At 39.4% G+C, this 27,476-nt stretch overlaps 1 protein-coding gene across 1 annotated transcript in view; it reads right to left on the bottom strand.

Annotated features, from left to right (window-relative positions):
* Nucleotides 1-27,476, bottom strand: part of DSG2 (desmoglein 2) — a 53,541-nt gene that overhangs the window by 8,193 nt on the left and 17,872 nt on the right. The window contains exons 2-12 of the mRNA XM_003356392.4: nt 24,987-25,022; nt 23,066-23,200; nt 19,542-19,703; nt 19,262-19,406; nt 17,735-17,901; nt 14,877-15,014; nt 14,574-14,759; nt 8,998-9,263; nt 6,880-7,022; nt 6,371-6,598; nt 1,957-2,190 (exon numbers count right to left, since the gene is read on the bottom strand). Coding sequence (XP_003356440.1) covers nt 1,957-2,190; nt 6,371-6,598; nt 6,880-7,022; nt 8,998-9,263; nt 14,574-14,759; nt 14,877-15,014; nt 17,735-17,901; nt 19,262-19,406; nt 19,542-19,703; nt 23,066-23,200; nt 24,987-25,022 — 1,840 coding nt within the window. The remainder of the gene's footprint in view (nt 1-1,956; nt 2,191-6,370; nt 6,599-6,879; nt 7,023-8,997; nt 9,264-14,573; nt 14,760-14,876; nt 15,015-17,734; nt 17,902-19,261; nt 19,407-19,541; nt 19,704-23,065; nt 23,201-24,986; nt 25,023-27,476) is intronic.

Here is a 27,476-nt window from a genome sequence, read left to right as displayed (position 1 = left end):
CACACTAGGCTCTAGGAAGTCTGAGATGAGAACGCAGCACAAGGAATCTCCAGATAAAAGATATCATCTACCTACTTATAAACTTAGTAAGTCAAGTCATTTACCATTATGTCTGTATTTTTACCCATTAAATCGAGGTGATGGTAACTTTTGAATGCTGTGCATTCAATTGGATATCTACTAATGGCTTTAACAAGCCCTTTTTTTTTTTTCTTTTTTAGGGCTGCACTTGCAGCATATGGAAGTTCCCAGGCTAGGGGTCAAATCGGAGCTGCAGGTGCAGCCTATGTCACAGCCATAGCAATGCCGGATCTGAGCCACATCTGTGACCTACACTGCAGCTTGAGGCAATGCTGGATCCTTAATCCACTGAGAGAGGCCAGGGATCAAACCCGCATCCTCATGGATACCAGTCAGGTTCTTGACCCACTGAGCCACCACATGAACTCCAACAAGCTTCTTTTTTTTTGGTCTGCACCCAATGCATGTGGAAGTTCCCAGGCCAGGGATCGGACCCTTGCCAGGGCAGTGACAACGCTGACTCTTAACTGCTAGGCCACCAGGGACAAGCTCCTTTTCTGACATTGAAATAGCTGAGGCTGCCTTGGAGGCATTCCTCTGCCCCAGGGAGTGGTTCCACATGACCCCAGGCTGCAGGCTTCTGTTCCCCCATGAGAGGAAACCCAAGGTCACTGGGGGGCATGCAAGGAGGGTAGGACTGGCTGTCATTGTTGGGAAGCATGCAAGTGCTCAGAGGGTCTGGGTCCTGTTGCTGCAGGTGCGGGGGCAGCCAAGCAGAGGGTGAGGAGGTGAAGCTCTGATGAGCTGAAGGTGCAAAGCAAGGATTGATGGGAATAAGATGAGTGTGTAAAATAATCTTGTACCCATAACCTAAATTCATGCCACAAATCTTTTCTGAGAGCATTCTCTGCACAAGGCACTGCTCCAGGCCCTGGGCCTGGAAAAACGGATGACATCCCTCCCTCCCTCACAGACCCTATCAAAATAGGGACGCTGACAAGGTTTAGACTAAAAAACTAAAAGGTTGGGAGTTCCTGTCGTGGCACAGCAGAAATGAATCCGACTAGTATCCATGAGGATGCAGGTTCGATCCCCAGCCTCGATCAGTGGGTTAAAGATCCCGTGTTGCTGTGGGTGTGGTGTAGGCCAGCAGGTACAGCTCTGATTTGACCCCTAGCCTGGGAACCTCCATATGGCATTGGTGTGGCCCTAAAAAGACAAAAAAAAAAAAAGATTGTTGAAGAACATGCACAATAACTTTGGGTTATGTAAATCAGGAAATGATTCATTTCTATAAAACAAAATTTTGAAGAATGCCTCAACAATTTGATAATTTATCAATGATCAGTTGTTTCCCTTACTCAGCCTCAACAGCATTCTAGTGTGATTAGAGAAAAACTAAAGGAATCAATGACTCCTATAAGGAACAAAATACTAAAAACCAAACAAAACCAAACCCACCCCCCCAAAAAAACCTAAAAAGGCACTAAAATTAATAAAAGAGCTAAAGCGTAGCTTTTTTCTTTTTTTAGTTATGTGTTCTTTTTTTTAAAAAAACTGAAGTATAGTTGATTTACAACATTGTGTAAATCAATTTCTGCTGCACAGTGGAGTGACCCAGTCATACATAAATATACACTCCTTTTCTTATATTATCGTCCTTCATGGTCTATCCCAAGAGACTGGATATAGTTCCTTGTGCTATACAGTAGGAGCTCATTGTTAATCCATTCTGAATGTAATAGTTGGCATCTACTAACCTCAAACTCCCAGTCCCTCCCACTCTCCCGCTTGGTAATCTCTATGTCAGTGAGTCTGTTTCTATTTTGTAGATCAGTTCATTTGTGCCATATTTTAGATTCCACATATAAGTGATATCATATGGTATTTGTCTTTCTCTTTCTGACTTACAGAGCATAGCTTTTAAATACTTACGTAGCAAGAGCAGAAGGGCCAAAATTATGAGTGCAATTGCTGCAGGCCCCAGGCCAACGTAGGAGTCAGACCAAGATCGCCTTTCTGCACAACTTCTGCCTTCCACACACTTACACACCGTGAGGTCAAGGATCTGCTTTTCAGGGCAACTGAAGCCCTGACTATCTGAAATCGAGAAGCGAATTTGATTCCTCCCAGCCTTTTGTTCGTTTTGCTGTAATAGTACACTGGTACCTACAAGGAACAAGAAAATAAAAGAAATAAAAATGAGTCATTACCAAGGAAGGGACAAGATTAAATCATAGAAACATTCTTTTTGAAAAAATTATTGGGATATAGCTGATGTATAATATTATATAAGTTGCAGGGATTCACACTTTTTAAAGGTTATACTCCATTTCTAGTTATTATAAAATATTGGCTTTAGGCCCTGTGCTGTATAATATATCCTTATAGCTCATTTATTTTATACATCGTAGATTGTACTTCTTAATCCCTACCCCTATTCCTGCCCCTCCCCACTGGTAACCACTAATTTACCAAGGAAGTTTTACTCTTCCATAACTTCTCTTTTGAATTCACACTGTATGCTTGATGAATTCTGGCCAGACACTCCAAACATGAAGGTAAATAGCAAAGGATCAGGTTTGGACACACCTTTTTGTTCCCAACACTGAGTATTTTAAACTTTGAAACATTTCAAATCTATAGAAAACTTTGAAAGATGATTATGATGAATATTGATATACTCTTCATGAATTGCCCACACTTTATAACATTTTCTCTCTACAAACACACTTTTTTCCTCCTGAACTATTTTCCAGGTAAGCTGCAGGTCTCATGACATTCTTCAGCATATTCCTCCTAAGACCAAGGGACTTTAGCCCTCTCAAGAAATTTATTATTGATATAATACTATCAAATACATAAAACACATTCAAACTTTCCAATTGTAGTGAAAATGCCTATTTTATTAGAGTTCTCTCTCTTACTCTCTGTTTTTTTTTTTTTTGATCCTACATCCAATCAAAAATTATGCCTTGCATTTAGCTGTCATCCTTGTCTCTATTAATAATCTACCATAGTCCAACTTCCTCTTGGCCTTTCAAGACCTTGACCTTTTTGAAGGCCACTTATTTTAAAGGATGCTCCACAGTTTGAATTTGTTCAATTGTCTTCTCATGACTGGATTCAGGTCACACATTTTTGCTAAAAATACTACACAGAAAATGTTGTGCAAATGACCTTTTTTTTATCTTCTTTTTTAAAAACATAACCGATGATGATGATTTAAAAATTTTTCTTTCAACATGAATAAAAATAATGACCAGTTTTCACATGAGTAAGGATCCAAGCCGTGTCTGCAACCTACACGACAGCTCACTGCAACGCTGGCTCCTTAACCCACTGAGCAAGGTCAGGGATGGAACCTGCGTCCTCATGGATGCTAGTCAGATTTGTTAACTACTGAGCCATGATGGAACTCTATAAACAACAAATTGTTAAGATGCTTTTAATTTTGGGCGGTAGTTATAAGAGTGTCTGCCTTATTAGCCTAGAACTTTCTGTACTTTGAAATTTTCTCAAATAAAAATAGGTAGGATCTATTTTTTATCATGATAGTTGGTCGATCACCATATTATATAACCAAGGAGAAAAAAGCCTAGGTGGGAGAATCCTGTCTCTTTAAACTATCTAGATACATAAAGTATAACCTTGGTGACTTCTTGTTATAACACTCCAACATGTACGTATATCCCCAAGGGTTTTATGTTTCTAAGGCTAGGAAAAAAATTCAAGAGCCTATCAAATTCAAACATCTTTCTTTTTAGATAGAAAATCCAGTGGGCTCAGAGGGTTAAGAACCTGACATAGTGTCTGTAAGGATGTGGCTTTGATCCCCACCCTCGCTTGGTGGGTTAAGGATCTGGCGTTGCCACAAGCTGCAGCATAGGTCACAGATGCGGTTTAGACCTAGTGCTGGCTGTGATAGAGGTCGGTAGCTGGAGCTTCATTAACCCATAGCTTTGAGAACTTACATAAGCTACAGGTGTGGCTGTTTAAAAAAAAAAAAGAAAGAAAAAAATCCACTATGTATCTGGAGAGGCAACAGGACATAAAGGTAGAGAGTGGAGACTCTATAGCCAGACTGCTTGGGTTCAAATCCTAATTCCAGCTCTTAACTAGCCTTGGCTTTGAGAATGTTAATAAAACTTTCTGCATCTTTGTTTCCTCCTCTGTAAACTGTCGACAATAGCAGCACTAAACTTCTAGGGTTGTTAATATTAGGTCAAGTGCTTAGACCAGACTAGCATCTCCCAAACATCACGTGTTTCTTAGATAAAATAAGGAAGTCTTAGCATTCCAGCAAGTTCAATACAAACACATTTACATATCTTAGTCAAAGAAAGGCGAACTCCAACCAAGCAGTCGGCCTAGGGGAGAGTCCCAGACTTCTGTGAGTACAGAATGAGACAATGTGAGCCAGGAGACCAACCAGGTCGTGATCTCCAGCTCACTGAAAACTTGATCTTAATTAATTAATTAATTAATCAGAATGGTGACTGTCATCCTTAGAGGGGAGACAACCTGAGTTACCTGGGGGGTTTACTATCTTTTGCAAGTGTGTATCCTAACAAGATTAATTAATTTATTTATTGTCTTTTTGAGGCTGCACCTGTGGCATATGGAGGTTCCCAGGCTGGGGGTGGAATAGGAGCTGCAGCTGCCAGCCTAAACCACAGCCACAGCAATGTAGGATCTGAGCTGCATCTGTGACCTACGCCGAAGCTCACGGTAACACTGGATCCTTAACCCACTGATTGGGGCCAGGGATTGAACCTGAGTCCTCACGGATACTACTTGGGTTTGTTATTGCAGAGCCACAATGGGAACTTAAGTTTATATCCTAAGAAGATTCAGAATTAAGTATAAAAATATTTAAGCAAATTAAATACATAGTTTTAATATTTTTGTATGATAAAGAAAACATTTGTATATGTTATTGTACTTATATACTTGCAATATTTTTAAGAAAATTAGCCCTATTAATACAGCAGCTTTGTAACTCCAAAATGTGTGATTATGTTACTAATTTAGACTTAGGGTTTTAGGTTGAAATATTCCTGGTTTGTTCAGTATTGGACCACTGAAGAGGATTTCAGGTCTGATATAAGTTATATTCATTGGAATTTTAGAGCATAGGCATCAGAAGAAAATTTTCTTTGTTAATTCATATCACTGAAATACCTAAAAAGGAAACCAAATATATTAAATTTATAAATATAGCTGGAAATGTTACAGGTCTTTAATTTGTAAATTGGAACAAACATGATACAAAACCTTTTAAAATAAAATGACTGTAAAATTTGCTAGGCTTAAAAAAACAGCTTTATATGTTAAGAAACATTTGGGTGTTATAGTTTAAACTTTTCTGAAAACTTTTCCGAAAAGACTACTAACTGTTTAAAACAAGAGTTTCCTGGATAGATTTTCTGCATTTGAAACCACCTTGAAGGAACTCAAAAGAGCATGTCAACAAGGGGATATGTCCTAAGATACGGATATATATGCTTTTGTTCCTCTGGCGTGGGTGGGGGGGAGTTGGTACAGTACAGACTATCACATACCAGCTTTGCGACTTTGGACAAACTTAATTATAGTTACACCAAAGCTTTCTCAGCTGTAACAGGGAATAATGTCACGGGGTAAGGAGTAAGTGTGCTAATGCATATGACGAGCCTGCAGAGTGCCTGGCACATGGTACGTGCTCCATAAACGCTATTTTTAATGGAATCATCGAAACCATACATCAAGATTTTTAGAAGGCATATGATTGCTGTGCTTATTTAGAAAGACAGAGTATTCCGCAGCTTTGGAGGCAAACCACTTCAAGAGCGATCTGGAGAATATCCAGCTACTTTAAGACATTAAGATTTCTATTTCCCTTCTCTCCCCCCAAATAGGGTATCTGCTATTAGGCAGATCAAAAACACTACACCTGAGGTTCAAAACTTCACTTTATAAACTCTTTTTTTTCTTTTTTTTGCTTTTTAGGGCCGCACTAGTGGCATATGGAAGTTCCCAGACTAGGGGTCCCATAAGAGCTACATCTGCCAGGCTACACCACAGCCACAGCAACGTGGAATCTGAGCCGTGTCTTCGACCTATACCATTGCTCATGGCAACACCAGATCCCTAACCCACTGAGTGGGGCCAGGGATCAAACCCAAATCCTCATAGATGCTAGCCGGGTTCGTTAACCACTAAGCCACGAAGGGAACTCCCTAGAAACTTCTTTAAAACACTGTGTTGGAAATATCATTCATGAAAAGAAAAAAAACCCGATATTATAAAGCTTTTCGGTTTCTATCATGTTTAATATTCAAATATGTAGCCCCGTGCTTTTGCTTACTTTCTTGGTGTACTATTTTCCATCTTTCTGCCATTCCTGCTGGTTTGTCAATGATAGAGAAACTGAAAGGTGCGCTGTTCTGGGGTCCGTCCAGGTCCACTGCCGTCACATTCACATACTTCGCGTCATCACAGATCATCTGCACTGGCTCGACCAGTGTGGGACAATTGTCATTGACGTCTTCGACCATGATAACAATAGTGCCAGTGATGGTTTTTCTAGGATATTCTTAAAAATAAGGAAAAAAAAAAGTATACTCTGGTTATACTGCTCATAATGGACATAGTTTGAATTCTCTTTCCCAGCTGTTAAGAAGAAGGTACTAATAGCCTATCTTAGCTATGTTTTCCTATTCAGATCAAGTCATGCCTTTGAATCCACTAAAGAAGTAGAAATGTGAAGGTTTACCCATTTGACCTTTCTACAAGGTCAAAATAGAGGTCTCCAAAGTTGGAAAATAAAATCTAAATACATATAACCAAGGAAAAGAAACCTATTTAATAACTTACCTTCGGTGACAGCCACAATCTTTACAGTGTATGTACCATTTTGGACATATCTGGATTCATAATCAGGAATTTTTACAAGTTTAATTTCAGATGTGGCAGAGTCCACATAAATCCAATTGTCTATATCTTCCAACTTGGCATATCTGTTAGAAAACAGGCACAACATTAATTTTGAGCTCTGGATAAACTGAGACTACTTACAACTCTTTTAAGCCTAATTTTTGCTTCATTGTGTACGTTCTCATTATAAGCATTTGTTTGGAAAGTTTTAAAATGTCTTGAAACTATCCTAAAAGCTCCTCTCTTTACTGCTTATCACACTTCTTTGGAACCTTCCTTATTTCTGAACCGTACTCAGAACAGATATACAAGGGGCAACCATTCCTTGCCTGCTCCCCCAGGAAGTTTACAAGTTGCTCTTCAGTGTCTTAGAGCTAATCTAGTCTCCCTTAAATTTCGAGTTAACCTTTGGAGGATAACTTAGCTATGCAGCAAGAACTCATGGAGAAAAGCAGTCTCACATTCCACTGTTTATTGGCATGTTATCAATATTTTAAAATCAATGACTGCTTTAAATGGAAGTACTTTAAATATGGGGGATATTGTTCATTGTTTGGAGCAACAGGTTTCTTACAGTTAGAAATGGTTAAAAGTGAAAAAAAGGCTGATAATGTGATTTCTGGGTCTCTTCCCTCAAAGCAAAGGAGAATTAGTGTGGAAAGAGACAGCTTTGGGAAGACAGAGAGAACACAGTATGTTTTCCAAAATGTATGTCACTTAATACCATTGATATATTTAAAATATATCCAAATACAAATATAAACCAAACATATGAGTATTTGGTTCAAGCAATCAGATCAATAATTTATTTTCTATTAAGTGGCTGTTTAGGCACACAAATATGAGTGACTAGAATATAGCAATGTTTATTTATAGTGACTATTTAAAAAATTCCTATTACACACTTTAACTAAATTCTTCTGCCTTTTAATATTTTTACCAGTAAATGAGGATACATTTGGATTTTCATAGACATTGCTAAATTTCATGTCTGAAATTTTAAAGCTTGGACTTAGTGGCTGCCGATGTATTCCCACGTTATACTTGTAACAAAGTCAAAGATATAATGGCAAAATCACATTTCACAATGGAATGTTTTGTGTGATCTCACTTAAGGAATTTTCTACGACATGGCAAATATCCATAAACAATTGATGCTTATGAATAATCAGTAAAAAGTAAATTATGACAAAGTTAAGAGTGATTCTTCTGTTGTCCTTATCAACATTTCTAAATTAGATGAATACTGGAGATTATTTAACTTAGCTGTGCCTACTATTCCTTATCTGTTAAATAGTAAGTCTGAATTAATCTTTAAGATCATTCTCATTCTAAAGTTCTGTCACTGTATCCTAAAGAATAAAATACTTTTGAGAAGAAATATGGTTCGTTATTTTTCAAAGTAGAACACGCAATCTTTTGACACAGTCTTAAGTCCTAATAAAAGCAACAATTAAAATTAAGTAGATGGGGAGCTCCAGTTGTGGCTCAGCGGAAATGAATCTGACCAGGAACCATGAGGTTGCAGGTTCAATCCATGGCCTCGCTCATTGGGTTAAAGATCTGGTGTGTGTGAACTGTGGTATAGGTCTCAGACACGGCTCGGATCCTGCGTTGCTGTGGCTGTGGTGTAGCCCGGGCAGCTATAGCTCTGATTTAACCCCTAGCCTAGGAACCTCCATATACCACAGGTACAGCCCTTGTGCAGCGAATTTAATTTGCTATTTTCTTACCTCTAATACTCTTTTGGGAGATATGACAGATTTTAAAAAGTTTCTTTCTGAACTTGTTCTTGATTGCTTTTTAGCTTTCTCTATCCAGAATGGTTTTGAGTGAGCTACCCAGCCTCACTCAGGTGGTAGAGGGAAGGGGTCCTGGGAAAATTCCTTTCTGCCTCGAGTGACCCGTGCCACTCTAGGGAATTTAATCTACAGGCCTTTGGGGAGTTACAATGGCGGGGTTCAAAGAAATGAAGTGTTCAAATTTCATTATGATTTTTGAAAATAGGCATGCAAAGGAATTTATAGTGAGGAAATAATATACATAATTATCTCTTACTTTACTCGGGCTACTTGTCCAGTGTCTTCATCAAAAGCTTGAAATTTTCCCAGTATTTGGCTTTGGCTTGATTTTTCCATGCTCTCGCTGGCATGAAATCGGACTGTACTGCTTTTAAAATAAATGCCTTCTTTCACATTTTTCACTTTGACTCTGATGGGAATGGATGTAGGCTTATATTTATTCTTAACTGATTTGTGAAAAGCTGCTTTGTTAGTGACAATAACGCTGAAGTTCAGACTCTTCATTTCTTCATAATCCACTTCCTAGAAAGGCAAAATCAAAGGGAATTCTTTTAAAAGGGAAGACACTTGTGGTTTTAGTGTCAGATATAATAATTTAAAATATGAAAAATATAGAAGCACTGAGTATTCTAACTCTTATATTGACATCACACCATTAAAAGTCTCTGTCAGTCTGGATATTCATAAATGTTAAGGATATTTAGGATGCATTTATTTTATTTAAGGTCAAAATCATTTAAAATATATACATTTTTAGGAGTTCCCATTGAGGCTCAGTGGAAATGAATTTGACTAGCATCCATGAGGATGCAGGTTCAATCCCTGGTTTCACTCAGTGGGTTAAGGATCTGGTGTTGTGTGAGCTGTGGTGTAGGTCGCAGACAGGGCTTGGATCTGGCATTGCTGTGGCTGTGGTGTAGCCTGGCAGCTACAGCTCTGATTTGACCCCTAGCCTGGGAACCTCTATATGACACGGATGCAGCCCTAAAAAGCAAAAAAAAAAAAAAAAAAAAAAAAAAAAAAGATGTATATAATATATATACATTTTTCTTTTTGACAATCTGAAGTTATGTTTTTCTTAATAATTAATGGAATTAAATGTAAGTTAATATTCCTTAAAATATATCCCATGGGTTTATTCTGGTGAAAAGGGCTACTACATAAGCAGCACTGTCCTATGGCAACACTGTTGAAAAAACAACCACTTAAATTTGTTAAGGCCAGGGGTTTTCAAATTTGCTGAAACAAGTAATCTAACCCTCTCCATTTTTAGCCTGTCTATTCATATCTGGTTTGCTATCAATGCCATAAAAGATTAACCTTCCTCCAAATACTCTGTTCTTTGTGAACTGTAGTATATATAACTTGATATGATCAGCTTTACATTTGATATAATCAGTTTATCACTCCTTACATATTTTATGTTCCAATTTGTCCATTTTCTTTTAAAAAACATTTCTATAGCTATCTACTACTTAGCTACACTTAATTTACTTAGCCATTCTGTTATTAGGCATTTGGACTATTTGCAATTTTTGAATATAACTAATAATGCTCTGAATGTTCTTATATTATAATTATTTTTCCTCTGTTGGGCTATGTACTCCTACTAAAAGAAGTACCCTTTCAAAGTTTATGTAGGTCCTGTTACTTTTTAATTCCAGGGGTATTGCCATTTAGATGTACTGACTATTTTTTGCTCCTTCTTCAGGATAACATTAAATATCTTACATGTGTTTACATGAATTACTGCAATGCTCACTTTTGCTTTTGGATAATTTATCATGAAATCCATTTTCTCCTCTATAGAGTTCTGGATAGATAACTTCTGCCTCCTTTTTTTTATATAGGTCACTATGGTGTTGGGACAATGACACAATAGAAATTGACTAGAGGAGTTCCCGTCAAGGCGCAGTGGTTAACGAATCCGACTAGGAACCGTGAGGTTGCGGGTTCGGTCCCTGCCCTTGCTCAGTGGGTTAACGATCCGGCGTTGCCGTGAACTGTGGTGTAGGTTGCAGACGCGGCTCGGATCTGGCGTTGCTGTGGCTCTGGCGTAGGCCGGTGGCTACAGCTCCGATTCAACCCCTAGCCTGGAAACCTCTATATGCTGCGGGAGCGGCCCAAGAAATGGCAAAAAGACAAAACAAAACAAAACAAAACAAAAAAAAGAAATTGACTAGAGAAAAACACACTCTGTGATTGCAGAATCCTTCTGAAATTCTTTCCTTTTCCTTTTTTTTTTTTTTTTTTTTTAAATTTTTGGTCTTTTTTAGGGCCACACCTGTGGCATATGGAGGTTCCCAGAGATCAAATCAGAGCCAGCAGATCCAAGCCACATCTGTGACCTCTGCCACAGCTTGTGGCAACACTGGATCCTTTCACCCACTGAGTGAGGCCAGGGATTGAACCTGCATCCCCATGGATACTAGTTGGGTTCTTAACCTGCTAGGTCACAATGAGAACTCCCTATTTTCTTAAGATGCTCTTGCATTTCACAGGCTTATTTTGATGTATGAGGTATGCCGGATGAAAAATAAAATCTTCCAGCCAAATGTCATTAGTCTTCCAAAGCTGTAAAGGACCAAGACAACATTTAAAAAAATGAATTGCATACTGGGTACATAAAAATTATTTCACAGTGTTTGTTATAAATAGCCAGAATGCACCAAGGAGAATGGAAATACTTTCAGCATTAAGAGAAATGTATGAGGGCATACATCTCTATTTTTTTACAACTGTTAGCATATTTTATCACTCCTATTTTTGCTATTTTTAATAGCAAAAAGATACTAAGCTTATTTGTTAACAAAGCTGAGGATTTTTCTCACGTGATGATTTACTATATTTCTACAGTCTGAAGTATCCTTTTCCTTCACCTTTTTTTGGACAGCTTTACTAAGGTATAACTTAGCTACAGTGAAATGTACCCATTTTAAGTGTATGGCAGGAGGATGTTTAGTTAGCCTGATGTTTAGTAAGCCTAAGTAGTTTAGCAAAATCGTGACCATCCCATTTCAGAACACTTCCATCATTCCCAAAAGTTCCTTTTCGCCTATTTGCAGCCGACTCACAACCCCCTCCCTAGGCAACCACTGATCTATCTTCTATATCCATTTTTTGCCTTTTCTAGAAATTTCACATAAATAGAATTGTACAATATATAGAATTTTGTGTCTGCATAAAGTATAATGTTTTTGAGGGTCATCCATATGGTAGCCTATATCAGTATCTTATTCCTTTTTATGCCTCAAGAGTATTCTATTGTATCAATATACCACGTTTTTTTTATCTGCTCACCAGCTGGTGGACATTTGGACTGTTAGCAGTTTTTCACTATTATGAATACAAGCCTCTGTGAACACTGCATTCCAGTTTTTTTTTTTTTTTTTTTTTGTAGATATACATTTTTACTCTTCTTGGGTGGATACCTAGGACTAAACTATTGGTCACTGGATAACTACTCTATGTTTGACTTTTTACAAAACTGCCAGGGAGTTCCCGTCGTGGCTCAGTGGTTAACAAACCCGACTAGGAACCATGAGGTTGCGGGTTCGATCCTTGGCCTTGCTCAGTGAATTAAGGATCCGGCGTTGCTGTGAGCTGTGGTGTAGGTCGCAGACGTGGCTCAGATCCCGCGTTGCTGTGGCTCTGGTGTAGGCTGGAGGCTACAGCTCCGATTAGACCCCAAGCCTAGGAACCTCTATATGCCCCAGCAGCGGCCCAAGGAATGGCAAAAAGACAAAACAAACAAACAAACAAAAAACACTGCCAAACTGGCTCTACTGCTTAAAATTTCCAATGGCAATATGTAAGCCTTTATATTCCTGCTGATACTTGGTGTTGTCAGTCTTTTTTGACTGTAGTTCGGTCTAGTAGGTGTGCAGTGGTAGCTCACATAGTCTTAATTTGCATCTTTCCTAATGACTAATGGTATTGAATATAATTTATGTGCATCTCTGCTGTCTGTATAACTTCTTCTTCTTCTTTTTTTTTTTTTTTTTTTTGTCTTTGTCTTTTTAGGGCTGTACCCACAGCATATGGAGGTTCCCAGGCTAGGGGTCGAACTGGAGCTGTAGCTGCTGGCCTACGCCACGGCCACAGCAACTCGGGATCTGAGCCGAGTCTGCGACCTACCCCACAACTTACAGCAACACTGGATCCTTAACCCCCTGAGTGAGGCCAGGGATCAAACCCACAAACTCATGGTTACTAGTCGGGTTCGTTAACCACTGAGCCACGACAGGAACTCCTGAATATCTTCTTTGTTTAACTTCCTTTGAGTGGAATCTGATTACTGCTCTTCTAACCTGGACTCAATTTTTTTTACAATTGAGAAAGAAAATTTGTAATTTTCTTAATCTGTTGCTGTCATTCTAATACTAAATTTACCATTTTTTATTCATGTTCCCTCTGGTAGAAATAACTGTGTCCCTTTTTTGTGCTACCACATGCACACTAAGTGTCTGTCTCTCCTTTTGAGGGTTACTGGCTTTTTATCTCAAGCATCTAGCATGGTTGCACTTTTAATCTATGACTAAAAAGTATGCTTACTTCTATATATGCAAATCTATTTTGTCTCTGATCCCGTTATCCATTTCTTCAATAATCATAAACTGTGTCTTCCCTTTAAACATGAGGTAATCTTATTCTATTTCCCTCTGCTTCACAAAAGTAATTTAAATGCACACAATAGCCTATTGATAAATGGTATCAATAATTACCAGAGACGTCACGTTAATTTTTCTCTATTCTGTTTTACATTATCATCATTCCTCTTCCTGCTTTTACATACTCTGTCATATATTAAGTTTTTATTAAAATGTGGAAGCTTCTGGAATCTATTTTTGTCTCTGACTTAATGAAATAGTTTTTTTTTGTTTTTTTTTTTTCCTTTTTGTTTTTAGGGCCGCAGTCGAGGCATATGGAGGTTCTCAGACTAGGGGTCAAAATGAAGCTACATCTGCCAGCCTATGCCACAGCCACAGCAATGCAGGACCCAAGCTGAGTCTTTGACCTACACCACAGCTCATGGCAATGCTGGATCCTTAACCCACTGAGTGAGGACAGGGATTGAACCCAGGTCCTCATGGATCCTAGTCAGGTTTGTTAACTGCTGAGCCAGGAAGGGAACTCTGAAATAGTATTTTTTTTAATAATGATTTTTATTTTTTCTATTTTGCAGTTGGTTTACAGTGTTCTGTCAATTTTCTACAGCAAAGTGACCCAGTCATACACATATATATATATATACATTCTTTTTCTCACATTATCCTCCATCATGCTCTATCATAAGTGATTAAACATAGTTCCCAGTGCTATATAGCAGGATCTCATTGCTTACCCATTCCAAATGCAAGAGTTTATATCTATTTGAAATAGCATTTTGAAAGCTGTAGCTTGGCATTTTATTTTGAAATCTGATAAATGATAAACCATTTAAACATACACTGATATTCGTCCTTACTTATTCTGCTAGATAAAAATGCATTCTGTTAAGTTTTGTTTAAAAAATGTCTATGGGGTTAAAAGTTTTCAATGTTTAAGACCCATATGCCTAATCACACTATTTAGTTTTTGTTCACTGATTCGATTAAGCACAATTAGAACACTATGTTTCAAAATGTGAACCTTGTATTACTTACATTAGAAACACAAAAAGTGTGACCACTTACTAACTACAGAACTTGGGCAAATAGGAACAATCCCTATCACTAACAACTATGGTGCCAGTTAACTGATTATGTAATGTACTTGTAAATGTTCGAAATATATCAGTTTCCTCCTCTGGACCAACTTCTCCCATTCCAGTTTTGAATACTAAGTGCTTACCTTAACAAGGGTCACGATTCCCTCATTAGTTTGAGTGTCAGTTTCTATGTGGAAATAACCCCTTTCATTTCCTGATGCAAAAGTAAAGTTTGCTAGCCAATTATCGGAGCCTACTTCGTCAGCATCAAACACTTTTATGCGTAAAACTTCTACATTGGCTTGGTTTTCTTCAACTGTCCCTTCATACTGCAAAACATGAACGCAGGATTTTTACTTTGATGTAACACAAACACAAGCGATACATTTTTAGTTAGGACTGAAATATGAATAAGCAGGCATATTTGCTATAAAAATAATAGTTACCACTTTATTTTCAATTACAGGTATGTTGTCATTGACGTCCAAAATACGGATCTGAACTTGAGCTTGTTTTACGGGTTTATCTGTTATTTGTCCATTGCCATCTCTTGCTTCTACCGTCAAAGTATAGCTGCTATATTCCTGCAGGGCAACGAAAAGTAACCAGCTGGGTGAAAATGAATCACTCCCAAAATCTTTCTGGTTTTAGTTTACTTTATCATTAAGTGAATGAACCACAGGATATTTTATTCATAAATAACGTTCATGATCTCCTGTTAATCTGTGAAGATGCTGTTTATTAGCCATCAGAGCTCTTCTAAAAGAGAAAAGCCTAGAGCACTTGCTGACATCAAATTCTTAGTTATGTTGTTGGTGAGATTTATGTGATAAATCTCTCCTTAAGGAGCTCCCGTTGTGGCTCAGTAGGTTAAGAACCTGACATAGTGTCTGTGAGGATGCAGGTTCGATCCCTGGCCTTGCTCAGTGGGTTAAGGATCTGGCATTGCTGTAAGCTGTGGTGCAGGTTGCAGGTGTGGCTTGGATTCAGTGTTGCCTTGGCTGTGGTGTAGGCCTACAGCTGCCACTCCCATTCGACCTCTAGCCCAGGAACTTCCATATGCTGCAGATGTGGCCCTAAAAAAAAGGAAAGTAAATAAAATAAAATAGTGGGCACACAAGAGAGTGTTCCAAATGTGGTTTGCTCTACGCTGGAAGTGATGAGACTAAATGAACTGGTTCTTTCTGTCCCATGCTTCCTTTTCAGCTAAAAGTTAAGCCAGGAAACTCTAATCCCCTGAGAAAACTTGGTCAGTGAAGGCAGAACTTGGTGAGCGCTGCCCACATATCCCGGGAGACAAGATTCTCAGATAACATGCCCTAGAGAAGGACGTCTCAGATGTTACTCCAAAGTGAACCCTTCTCTTCTACGTGGTCCCCTTCCAGTGTGACTGGAGTTTACCAGAGACATGGGCAACCAGTGCTAATGCCAATGCCTTGGGGCTCCTGGGCAGGGTAGAACTGCTTGTGAAAGGCAGGAGCACAGAGGCTCTGGAACAAGCTGCCTGGGTTCCAATTCTGATTTACTAGCTGTGTTGGACACACACTTACTCCCTTTGATCCTTGATTTCCTTCTTCATAAAATGGGCATAATAATTAGATCTGCCTCACAGGGTTTACAGGTGGATTAAATGGGTTAATTTATGTAAAAAGCTTGGAATAACACCAGGCACATTGTCAAAGCCCAATAAATGACAGCCATTATTTTTTTTGGCTAAACTTTCCATTCTTCAGAGATAGAAACTTGTTTGAAAAAAAAAAAAATCACACTAGTAACTCAAAAATAGCACTTTTCCATTCTCGTTTGATGTGAAAAGGTATGACAGAACTTTAGCAGTAATCAAATTCTTTAATTTTACAAAGATCTTGATAGGAATGTTGAGTACGACCTTCTCCTTCCCTGGACAGAGTCAAATCATTTTTCCAAGCGATACAAAATATGTGGACTGTGCTTTGATGATGATTTATATATGATGGCAATATGGTGTTCTTAGGCTAATCAACATTTTACTGTGTATGCTGTAAAAACCTTTATGTATCTAGGATTTTAAAAAATCTTCTCTCAGAGTTCCCGTCATGACTCAGGGGCTAATGAACCCGACGAGAATTCATGAGGACTAGATCCCTGGCCTTGCTCAGCGGGTTAAGGATCTGGTGTTGCCGTGAGCTGTGGTGTAGGTTGCAGATGCGGCTCGGATCCCACATTGCTGTGGCTGTGGCATAGGTTGGCAGGTATGGACCGATTGGACCCCTAGCTTGGGAACCTCCACATGCCTCAGCTGCGGCCCTAAAAAAAAAGACAAAAACAAAAAAACTTCTCTCCCTTCTTCACCTAAAATTTTTCTGTTGAGTTAAAAAGTGAAATGTTCGAGAAAACATCTGTTTTAGGAAATTGACTCAAATTTTTCTCCCATTTGGGATTTACAATAACTCTTTCCTTTACAAATACTTTCGTTACCCTCATTGGTGCCCCTATTTTAATCTTTTCTCCCCCTCTACATGCACTAGCGGTAGATAAGATTCCAGATGTTTCATTACACAGCCACACACTGAGGAACATATGCTTCAGGACTCTCTAGCAAACAGATCCTGACTGGAGAGGCCCTAAAACAGTGCTGTCTGTTTGTAATTTATTCTATTTTATTTTAATTAATTAATATACAATTTTAAGTGTCCTAGCAGCCACATTTAAAAAATAAAAAGAAACTTGGAGTTCCTGTCGTGGCTCAGTGGTAATGAACCCAACTAGTATCCATGAGGACACTGGTTTGATCCCTGGCCTCGCTCAGTGGGTCTAGGAGCTGGCATTGCCGTGAGCTGCGGTGTAAGCCAGGGGCTATAGCTCTGATTCGACTCCTAACATTGGCACTTCCATGTGCCTCAGGTGCAGCTCTAAGAAGACAAAAAAATTAAAATAAAATAAAATAAAATGAAACAGATGATACTAATTTTAAACAAATATATTTCATTTGATCCACAGTTGATCACATGTTCAACAAAAATTATTAAAGTGATATTTTACATCCTTTTTTTTTCATACTAAGTCTTCCCAATCTGGCGTATATTTTCCCAACTTACAGCCCATCTCAATTTGGTCTAGTCGCATTTCAAATGGTCCATGGCCACATATAGCTGATGGCTACCATACTGGACCAACATCCCTAGGAGAGGATAATTCCAAGAGTTATCCTATGAATGGGGAATACAGAACAAAAGAGGAAAATCAGAAAGGAAATAAAGAGAGAGAATAAACTGAAGAGACAGAGGAGAGCTGAAAAGATGAACAACATAAAATATTAATTTACCTCTCTGTCCAAGGTAATACTGGTTGTATAAATCTCTCCGGTATCTTTATTGAGGTAAAACACTGGAGGATAAGCAGGCTCCTGAGACACAATTCTGTAGGAAATTTTAGAATTCAGAGTATTGGGCTCATCTGCATCTGTTGCGGTGATTTTCATCACAAGTGTATCTGGCATCAGAAACAAAGGCATCCAAGTTGAAACTCAACTTTTAGCACACTTACATAAGTTATTATTTTATTCATAACTTCGGCTTGTTCAGAAAAGGATTTCAGGCGCTTATCCAGATCAGTTTACCAATATCAAAACATTTAATTGTTTGAGGAAATAAGTGTGAGTGGAGATAGGAATAGGAAAAATAAGATCAGGATGAGGTGGAGGTTAACACATGTAATTCTTAGGGTGAAGTCTTAAACACTTGCTGTAGGAGGGCTGCAAATTTGTCTCTAATAGTTCTAAATAACTAATACAAAGAAAGAAGAATGAACAGATACAAATACATGATCCTTAAAATACAAGCAGTTAAGGAAAAGTGCAGCTATTCATTATACTATGATCAAAGAAAAATCTCTCCTGCACGTTTCCATATAGAGCACTGCACTGAACAACTGTATGGAAGCTTGACTGTAGAAAGAATACGTCCAAAGTCAGCAAACTGGAGTTCCTGTTGTGACTCAGAGGGTTACGAACCCAACTAGTATCCATGAGGATGTGGTTTGATTCCTGGCCTTGCTCAGGGGGTTAATGATCTGGCATTGCCGTGAGCTGTGGTGTAGGTCACAGATGTGGCTTGGATCCCAAGTGGCTGTGGCTGTGGCATAGGCTGCCAGTTGCAGCTCCAATTTGACCCTAGCCTGGGAACTTCCATATCTTGCACCTGTGGCCCTAAAAAGACAAAGTCAGCAAACTACTGCCAGTGGGCCAAAGCCAGCCATCTGTTTTTGTAAATAAAGTTTTATTGGAACACAACCATGCCTATTTGGTTACATATTGTCTATGGCTGCTTTCCTGATACAGGGTAGAGTTGAATAGTTGCTATAGAAACCTAACCTGTCATATCTATCTATCATATCTGTGTTGAGGGTAAAAAACTGGCAATAAAAAAAGCAGTTCCAAACCTAGAGCAATAGGTTTGTTTGTTTGTTTATTTATTTATTATCTTTTCAGGGCTGCACCTATGGCATATGGGAGTTCCCAGGCTAGGGGTTGAATCAGAGCTGCAGCTGCCGGCCTACACCACAGCCACAGCAACGTCAGATCCAAGCTGTATCTGTGACCTATACCACAGCTCACAGCAATGCTGGATCCTTAACCCACTGAGCAAGGCCAGGGATCGAACCCGCAACCTCATGGTTACCAGCCGGATTTGTTTCTGCTGTGCCATAATGGGAACACCTATTAATGGGAGCAACAGGTTTATTTGTCCTATGGGCAGTATTCAGCCTCCTCTCAGACAGGAGTTTTGGTGTTCAGTCACTAAGGGGATAAAATGACTTTGGGTATTCATTCAAAAAAATAATAAACTCTTACTTGCTGCACTCAACTCTTCAATAGACCCAACAAAGACATCCTGTGTGAACACGGGCTCGTTGTCATTGATGTCAAGAACTTTAATGCGAAGTTCTATTGGTTTTTCCAAGTTGTTTCCTTTTTCATCCACAGCATAACCAATTAGCTGAAATCATGACATAATAGAATGGATTAGATTTAAGCTGAGGTCATTAAAGTACCAGAGCATTAAATTATAATAAATCATAACTATTACCCAAGGAAAACTACAAACTAATAAGTGTAAAACAGTTCTTCTTACCAGAAAAAATGGTGTTTCTTCTCGATCTAGAATGCTGGTAATGTTCAATTCTCCAGTGTCTTTGTTAAAGACAAACAGACCAAAAGGTGGCTCTGTGATCCCTTTTCCAGTGTACTTGTAGGTAATTTTTATTCCTTTTTCTTCTGCAAGATCGGAATGTATCTGACATAAAAATAACAGAGGAATGCCTCAAGTTACTCTCTCTGTAATGAACAGGTAATAGTTTTTAATGGAAATTTTCACTCCAAAGCTGTCAGCTGTTGACAGGAGGGAGAAGGGAGGTCACAGGTGATCCAGAGCAGAGGTCCTGATGTCAGAGAATCTGGTCTAGTCCTGTCTCGGCCACTTACCAGTCATGTGATGCTGAGACAGCTACCTAACCCGTACCTCAGTGTTCTTATCTGCTAATGGGAGAAACACTACTGCCTACCTCTTAGGGTTGCTGTGAAATTAAGATATCGTTAGGGAGTACATCCGGGTGGGGGTGGACTTTAAATTTAGCACATAAGGTAAAAACTGCAGAGTTAAAAACCACCTTTATAACTCCATTTAATCATCAGGAATGGATGAGTAAGGCATCTTTCCATGGAAGGGTTACATCAGTCAAGTGCTTTGTCTGCTTGGAATGTTTCAGCAAATTAATGTTTCTAACCTACTGGGTCTTCCGTAGTCTCACCTTCGTCTTCTACAAATATTTTTTATTGTATCGCTAATTCTTCATTAGCCAATGTGTCTCTGTGGCCCTCTAGTGGATCCTCGATTTCTTTCTTCAGACATCAGTGAAGCCATTACCACCTACTTGCCCAGCCAGTTCTTTGTCCGGAAATTGCAGGCTTAGCTACACATTCTTCCCCTTAGAATTCCCAGCATGCACTGGTGCTGGGGGGTAGGGGCTGAGAAACTTCAGATGGGGCTGCAACTTCCTGCTGCACCTGGAGGTGGAGCTGTGACCCTCGGGCAGTCCCATAGTCACTTTCACTGAGCTTCTCTGTCTTTCTTTTTCTCCGTATTTTTGTCTTTTTTGCCAAGTACATGCCTATACACACAACATATGTGTGTGTGTACACATATATATTTCAGTATTTATAAAGAATATTCTAGATTTGTATGTACTGTTAATGTGTCATAGAATTCCACTTAAGTTAAAAATAAAACCAAACTGTATGTGAAAACAGTTGTTTGTGTGTGTGTGTGTGTGTGTGTGTGTATGCACTTAAGAGTATTTAGTATATACATATGTATTTCATAAGAACTGGAAGACATTAAACTACTGACAGTATTACTCCTGGATAGAGAATTTGGAAAGTTAGAGAGAAATATAACAAGATCTTTCACTTTTTATATAACTTCTATCCTTAACAACCTGTATAATTAAAGCTAGTAAGAAGAGTTAATGCTTACTGAAGAATCAATAATCAATGCATTCTAGGGAGAACTACTGAAAGAATGTATGACTCAATTATCTCAACCCAAACCAAAAAGCTTAGCTGCTTGTATACATATTATTATGTAAAACCATGATAAAATTTGGATCTTAGAAGGCTTTTGGGAAAACAACATGTTTCTGGAAAAAGGAAATTGTTCTCTATTCTAGCTGCTCTTTGTTTTTAAACAGCTCATCATGTATGATGTTTATAAGATGGGAAAGATGAAGGCTAAACTTGCTTATGAACATTTACTCATTCATACAAATGTTTATTGAGCACCTACTGGATGTTGTCATTGCTTGGGGCACAGGGCAGCTTATACTCTAGTGAGGGAAGCAGACAACAAGAAAGCAGCTGCGGCATAGTGTCCTGGAGTGAGTTCAGCTATAATCGGAGCTGAAACTGAGTAAAGGGATTGAGAGAGATGGGGTGAGGCAGGGAAGGGAGCTCTTTCAGGAGGTGACACTTGGCCAGGGGCTTGAGGCTGTGAGGTTCTGCAAGTATCTATGGGGAGGGGGTTCCATGCAGAGGGAATAGCAAGCACTAGGGGTGGGAGGCTGGAATGAGCTGTGTCAGCTCAGGGAGATAGCAGAGTAGGTGATGTGGGGAACTGAGGTCAGTAAGGATGTCAAGGCTAATACATCCCAAGAGCTGTTGTAGGCCAAGGTGAGGAGTTTATTCTTTCCACTGCAGCAGGAAGCTGTCGAAAGGGTCTCACTAAGGGGGTGAACGTGCTTTGATATGTCTTTTCAAAAGATCACCCTGACAGCTGGAGAATGGACTGTGGTGGGGATGGGGGAAGCAAGAGTCAAAGCAGGGAGGGCAGGTCAGGGGCAATTTTGGTAACAGGTCAGAGCTGACGCTGACTCAGACAAGGAGGGTGGCGGCAGTGGAGAGAAGTGGGCACACCTGGAATATATTTTGGGGGTAAAACTGACACTATCTGCTACATTTTTGAAATACTGTATGGAATTATAGTGCCATGAAACAAGTAGACTGTAGGGAGAACAGCTTTGGGAAAAAACCAAGGATTCAGACTTTGCACATGCGAAGTCTGAGATACATATTAACAGAATTACCATATAATTTGTCAAAACAACAGGACCCTTTGCGATCCAAAGGGGACTTATTAATTAGGCTAGGGCAATGGGCACAAACCAAGACTGTCTCAGGCAGGATGTGTGGTCACCCTGCCACCTATTAGATAGCAGTTCTTTTCATTTTGAAATCTACTTTCACGTAGAGAGTGCAGAACGTGTGATTTTGGTATAAGAATTATTTAGAGCTGAAAGCAATTGAGAAGAAGCAGAAAAGCTCTCTGCCTTCCCCCTACCTGCCTAAGAGCAGGACTTAAATTTGTAAAGGTGCCTTTCTAGCCACCTCTACGAGGAAGGACAAAAGTTAATCATGGAGTCAACTTTAGATCCTTATCAGGCTGGAGACAAGACCAGAGAGGAATCTACAAAACAAACCTGACGAACTAGCTTTTATATTTGCCTTCCTACAACTTGCCCCGAGAGATTCAAAGTCCCTTTTCCTGTCTTGTCACTTCTCTAAAAATTTATTATTTCTTTACTGAGAAGCTATATCAACACAATTTCTAACCAACCCTTTGGGTGACTCATCTTTGGGTAGTCCCATGTGTTACAGGCGTGACAGACGTGTTATTAACCTTGTTTGTTTTTCTGCTGTTAATCTGCTTTTTGTCAGCCCACTGTACAGGTTCCAGCCAGAGGACCTAGGAAGGTGGTAGGAAAAACAACATGACCCCCAACATAAGCTAGTATCTCCTTTTGAGTGTTGTAACATTCCATTAAAGATTCAACAAGTGCAGGTTTCAACTCTTGGTTGAATCCAAGCCCGGAATTATATATTTGTTCATCAGAGATTCTGCATTTTCCAGAATGGGAAGGAGACTCTTCAACGTGGCACTCTCTGCTAAAAAGTTAAACTCTGCTCATTTTCAAAGACATGTGGAATATTACAAAACTCATTAAGTACATCATATAATTTCCTCAAGTTTTCAAGCAAACATGCAAATCCTCACACCACATTTTAATAATATGCATGCACTTCCCCCTCCTCTTTAGAAGGTACCTTGGCAATCGGATTCTTTCTGGACAGATCCTCTCCCTCCCGAAGGGACACAGGGGCCGTGATCCAAGCACGCTTTTGCCTGACCAAGTGAGTATGTTTAGGAAGCAGCTTATTTTCGTTTCTTGAGTGTAAGGCCTACAACAGTAAAGTATTGTCAAAAAATTATTAAGTACCCTAAGACATTAGTATGGCACCCACCTTGAAATTTACTAACAGCCTTAAGAGAGTTGTGCAAATTTTAAGATATAAATTGCATATTTTTCTAACTGGTTTCACTTTCAAAGATGAAATATATCCACTCTAGCAAACACTATATACTTCAAGAGATTGTCTCCAAACCAGTAAAGCAGTTTTTTTTTTTTTTTTAAATCAGTAAGAAAAGATCTCCCAGAGTGAAGAGTTAAAAATGCTAAAGAGTACTTTGGTGACCTTACAAATGGGCAAGTTACAATTAACATACCAAATACAGATTTTTTCTTTTTCTTTTTTCTTTTTAGGACTGCACCTGTGGTATATGGAAGTTCCCAGGCTAGGGGTCTAATCGGAGCTGCAGCTGCTGGCCTATACCACAGCCACAGCAACGCCAGATCTGAGACTCGAGACTCGTGTGAAACATATACCGCAGCTTGCGGCAATGCCAGATCCTTAACCCACCGAGCGAGGCCAGGGATCGAACCCACATCCTCATGGATACTAGGCAGATTCCTAACCAGCTGAGGCACAAGGGAACTCCAAGAATTATTTTTTTACTAACCAAAAATGAAATTTTGTTTTTCTGTGGTGGCTTACAATTTAAAAATGAATTACTAATGTTTTAAGGCTAAATGTTAATAAGCTGGACATCAATTTACCTAAAACTAGTGAAGTGTCTGTTAATGAATTTATTAAGAATGAGGTTAAAGGATTAAATTGCTCATCCTTGGTTTTCAAAAACTTAGGTAGAAAATTATTCTATAAATCTGCAGTTGGGTTTCAGTAGATAAATATGTCTTTTATCCAAGGAACATTTCAATACAGACGACCTAGTATTTTAAGATCAGAATTGAGTTTTATACTAGGTTTACGATTTTATTCATTTTCTTGCTCTATATAACATGTATTTTATTTCAAAATATTTATACTGGCTTTCACTAGGTCACTGATATTTTTTCTTTGTTTTTAGTGGAAAAATCCTTCTATAATTACAAAATTTAACTATGTATCAAAATATTAAAATAACATTCAATTTTATAATGTAAAATGTGTAACTTCCTCTTACTGTTTCACTCATACTTCAGAGCATTCACTATTAGCAGCTTGATAAATATCTTTATGATCTTTTCTTACAACCATACAGCTGCACATGTTAAAAGGTCTCTTTTTTATAAAAATGGAACTATGTATCTTATTCTGTCCCCTAATTTTTCACTAGTACCTCATCATCATCAACATTTTTCCATGTACCATGAATTCTCTTATTAATGGACATTTAGATTGTAAAAAAAATGCTGCACTAAACATCTCTGGGTAGGAGCTCCCGTGCACCTGTTTGAGTGGGAACAGCTGAGTCTGAGGGAGTGTGCGTTTTAGTCTGAGGGAGTGTGCGTCTTTATTTTTATTTTTTGTGTTTTTATGGCCACACCCGCAGCATATAGAAGTTCCCAGACTAGGGGCTGAAGTGGAGCTTCAGTGGAGCCACAGCAATGCAAGATCTGAGCCGTGTCTACGACCTAAACCTCAGCTCATGGCAATGTCAGATCCCTGACCCACTGAGGGAGGCCAGGGATTGAACCTGCATCCTCGTGGATCCTAGTAGGGTTCGTTACTGCTGAGCCATGATGGGAACTCCCGGTGTGTGCTGTTTAATCTGCTAAGGCCCAAGTGTCTTCCATGAAATGAAGTCTCTGAGTTCAACAAACAAATAATCACCTTGGTTCCTTACCTCTAAATGGAGTCCATTTCCAAAGTTAAAGCATATCTGGAAAAGAAAGTTATTTCTGGTTTAATACAATTTATCACTCCATTCAGCCTAAATACCTTGTTAATGAGTAACTTACCACCTAGGATATTACAGACATTAAAAAAGGTGGGGTGGGTGGTGGTTAACGACTACTATTGTCCTTTGTCAAAAGGAAACAAATTTTAATTTTCTCTTTTGCTTCCCCATCATGACCAGGGCCAGAGAGAAGGATCCACATAGTTTTTTTTTGGATGCATATTGCATCTTCCAGGAAACTCAGAACACAACTAATGTTTGATAAACAAAACAAATACTCTCCTTTTGAAATCTTAGTCTCTCCCTGATCCTTCTCTCTTTACTCTGCAGTTTTCACCTCATGTTATCAGGGACCCGCCTCCCTTTCCTCAAGGACTTCAGTGTGAGGTGCTCCCCCCCATCTATTAACGCCCATCAGCCCTTAGGGTCACATATTCAACCTTCATTCTACAACTTCCTCAGTCCCTCCCACCGACTCTTTTCTTCCGTTCTTATCAAGCACTTTGGACTTGCACTACACAGAACTAGATATCGTTATATTGACTCTAAATCTATACAACAAACTCCCATCCTGCCTTTGGACTTTTGTGGCACTTTTTTTTAACGCCACACCCAGGGCACATGGAAGTTCCCTGGCCAGGGATTGAATCTGAACAGCAGCTGTGACCCAGGCCACAGCTGTGACAATGCCAGATCCTTTTAACCCACTGCAAGGGGCCAGGGATTGAACCTGTGTCTCGGCAGCAACTGGAGCAGCAGCAGAAGGCTTCTGAACCCACTGAGCCACAGTGGGAACTACTGCTGCACATTAATCTCCTCTTCATTTTCCTCTTCTCTTGGCTTAATCTAAACCAACTCTTCTAATATGGTAGCCACATGTGGCTATTTACACTTAAATTATCTGAAATTAATAATTCATTTGCTCGATTGCCCACAGGAGACAGGTGACTTAAGAACGTTTCCGTCATTGCAGACGACTCTGGACAATGCTAGTAGGTTACTGCCAGCCATTGCAAAGATATTGTAATGATTCAGGGATCCTTACTCGCTTAACCTAATATTCCTGCTGCATTCCCCCCACCCCCCCCACTCTATAGGCCTAACTATTGTTCTCTTTTATTCTGACCCTGTGATGACATTGCTAGAAAGGGACAGAGCCTGAAAGGACCTGTCACATCCATGCTCCCTCCGTAGGGGTGGAGTTTGTTTCCAGGGTGACTGTATGTTTATCTCCTGTTGTGCAGGCTCCCATCTGGTGGCAGACTTTTCATTCTCAAAAGCGTACTCATTCAGATCATAAATTATGCAATTGCCTTAGCTTTGCTTCTTGTCCTGCATCTCTATCATACATTCCAAGCTTCCAGACAATACCCCAATCACAGACCACACTTCTGAACCCCCTCACTCCTAGGAGATGATCCCATATTTTATTTTACTGAGATTCTGTCTTCGACCACCCTCTCCTTCCCTTCTTTCTCCAAGGAATAGGTGTCCTGATGCCTTTCCAGGGTTAACCTTCATCTGTGTGCTTTATTTTCAACATGTCCACTTATTCTCCCACATTTACCATCTCCAGAACCCTGTTCTCCCCACCGATCTTTTTTTTTTTTTTAAAACCTTCATTTCCTAAAGGCTAATCAAACATGTTCATTCCCTTCCCATTGGCCAACCAGACATATTTATTTACCTATCTATCTATTTATTTATTTATTTTGTCTTTTTGCCTTTTCTTGAGCCGCTCCCACAGCATATGGAGGTTCTCAGGATAGAGGTCCAATCGGAGCTGTAGCCACTGGCCTACACCAGAGCCACAGCAACTCGGGATCCAAGCCGCATCTGCAACCTATACCACAGCTCACGGCAACGCCAGATCTTTAACCCACTGAGCAAGGTCAGGGATCAAACCTGCAACCTCATGGTTCCTTGTCGGATTCGTTAACCACTGTGCCACGACGGGAACTCCAACCGACCAGACATATTTAGATTTTTCCCATCTTCAAAGCAAACCAACCAAACTTTCCTTTATTCCTGCTAATATTTTCCTACTGTTCTATATCTTTCCACTACAATTCCAACCTGAAATAATTATATTTATTGCCTTTACTTCCCCATTGGCTATTTGTGCATTAACTCTTTGCAAACTGTCTTAAATGTGGACTTTTCTCAGCCTCGTTTGTCTGTTTTCATGTGCATCTCAGGTCACATGGATCCGTGAAGCATTAGCTGGTCAATCACGGAAAGCAGGGCTTTCATTAAAATTCCTAAATCTCTTTTTCCTACTTCCCTTAGAGGACTTCTTGCAGGGTCTGCTCTACACCTTCCTTTCTTTCCTCTACTTTGCAGTATGTGTTCTTGCCTCCATTCTTGCAGAGGAAAAACCTAAGGATAGTGGATATTCAGCCTCTAGTATCAGTTTCTCTGGGGCAGATAAACAAC

This window comes from Sus scrofa, chromosome 6 (assembly GCF_000003025.6).
Source record: "Sus scrofa isolate TJ Tabasco breed Duroc chromosome 6, Sscrofa11.1, whole genome shotgun sequence".
Taxonomy (NCBI): Eukaryota; Metazoa; Chordata; class Mammalia; order Artiodactyla; family Suidae; genus Sus; species Sus scrofa.
This window is presented reverse-complemented; position numbering and strand designations above follow the sequence as displayed.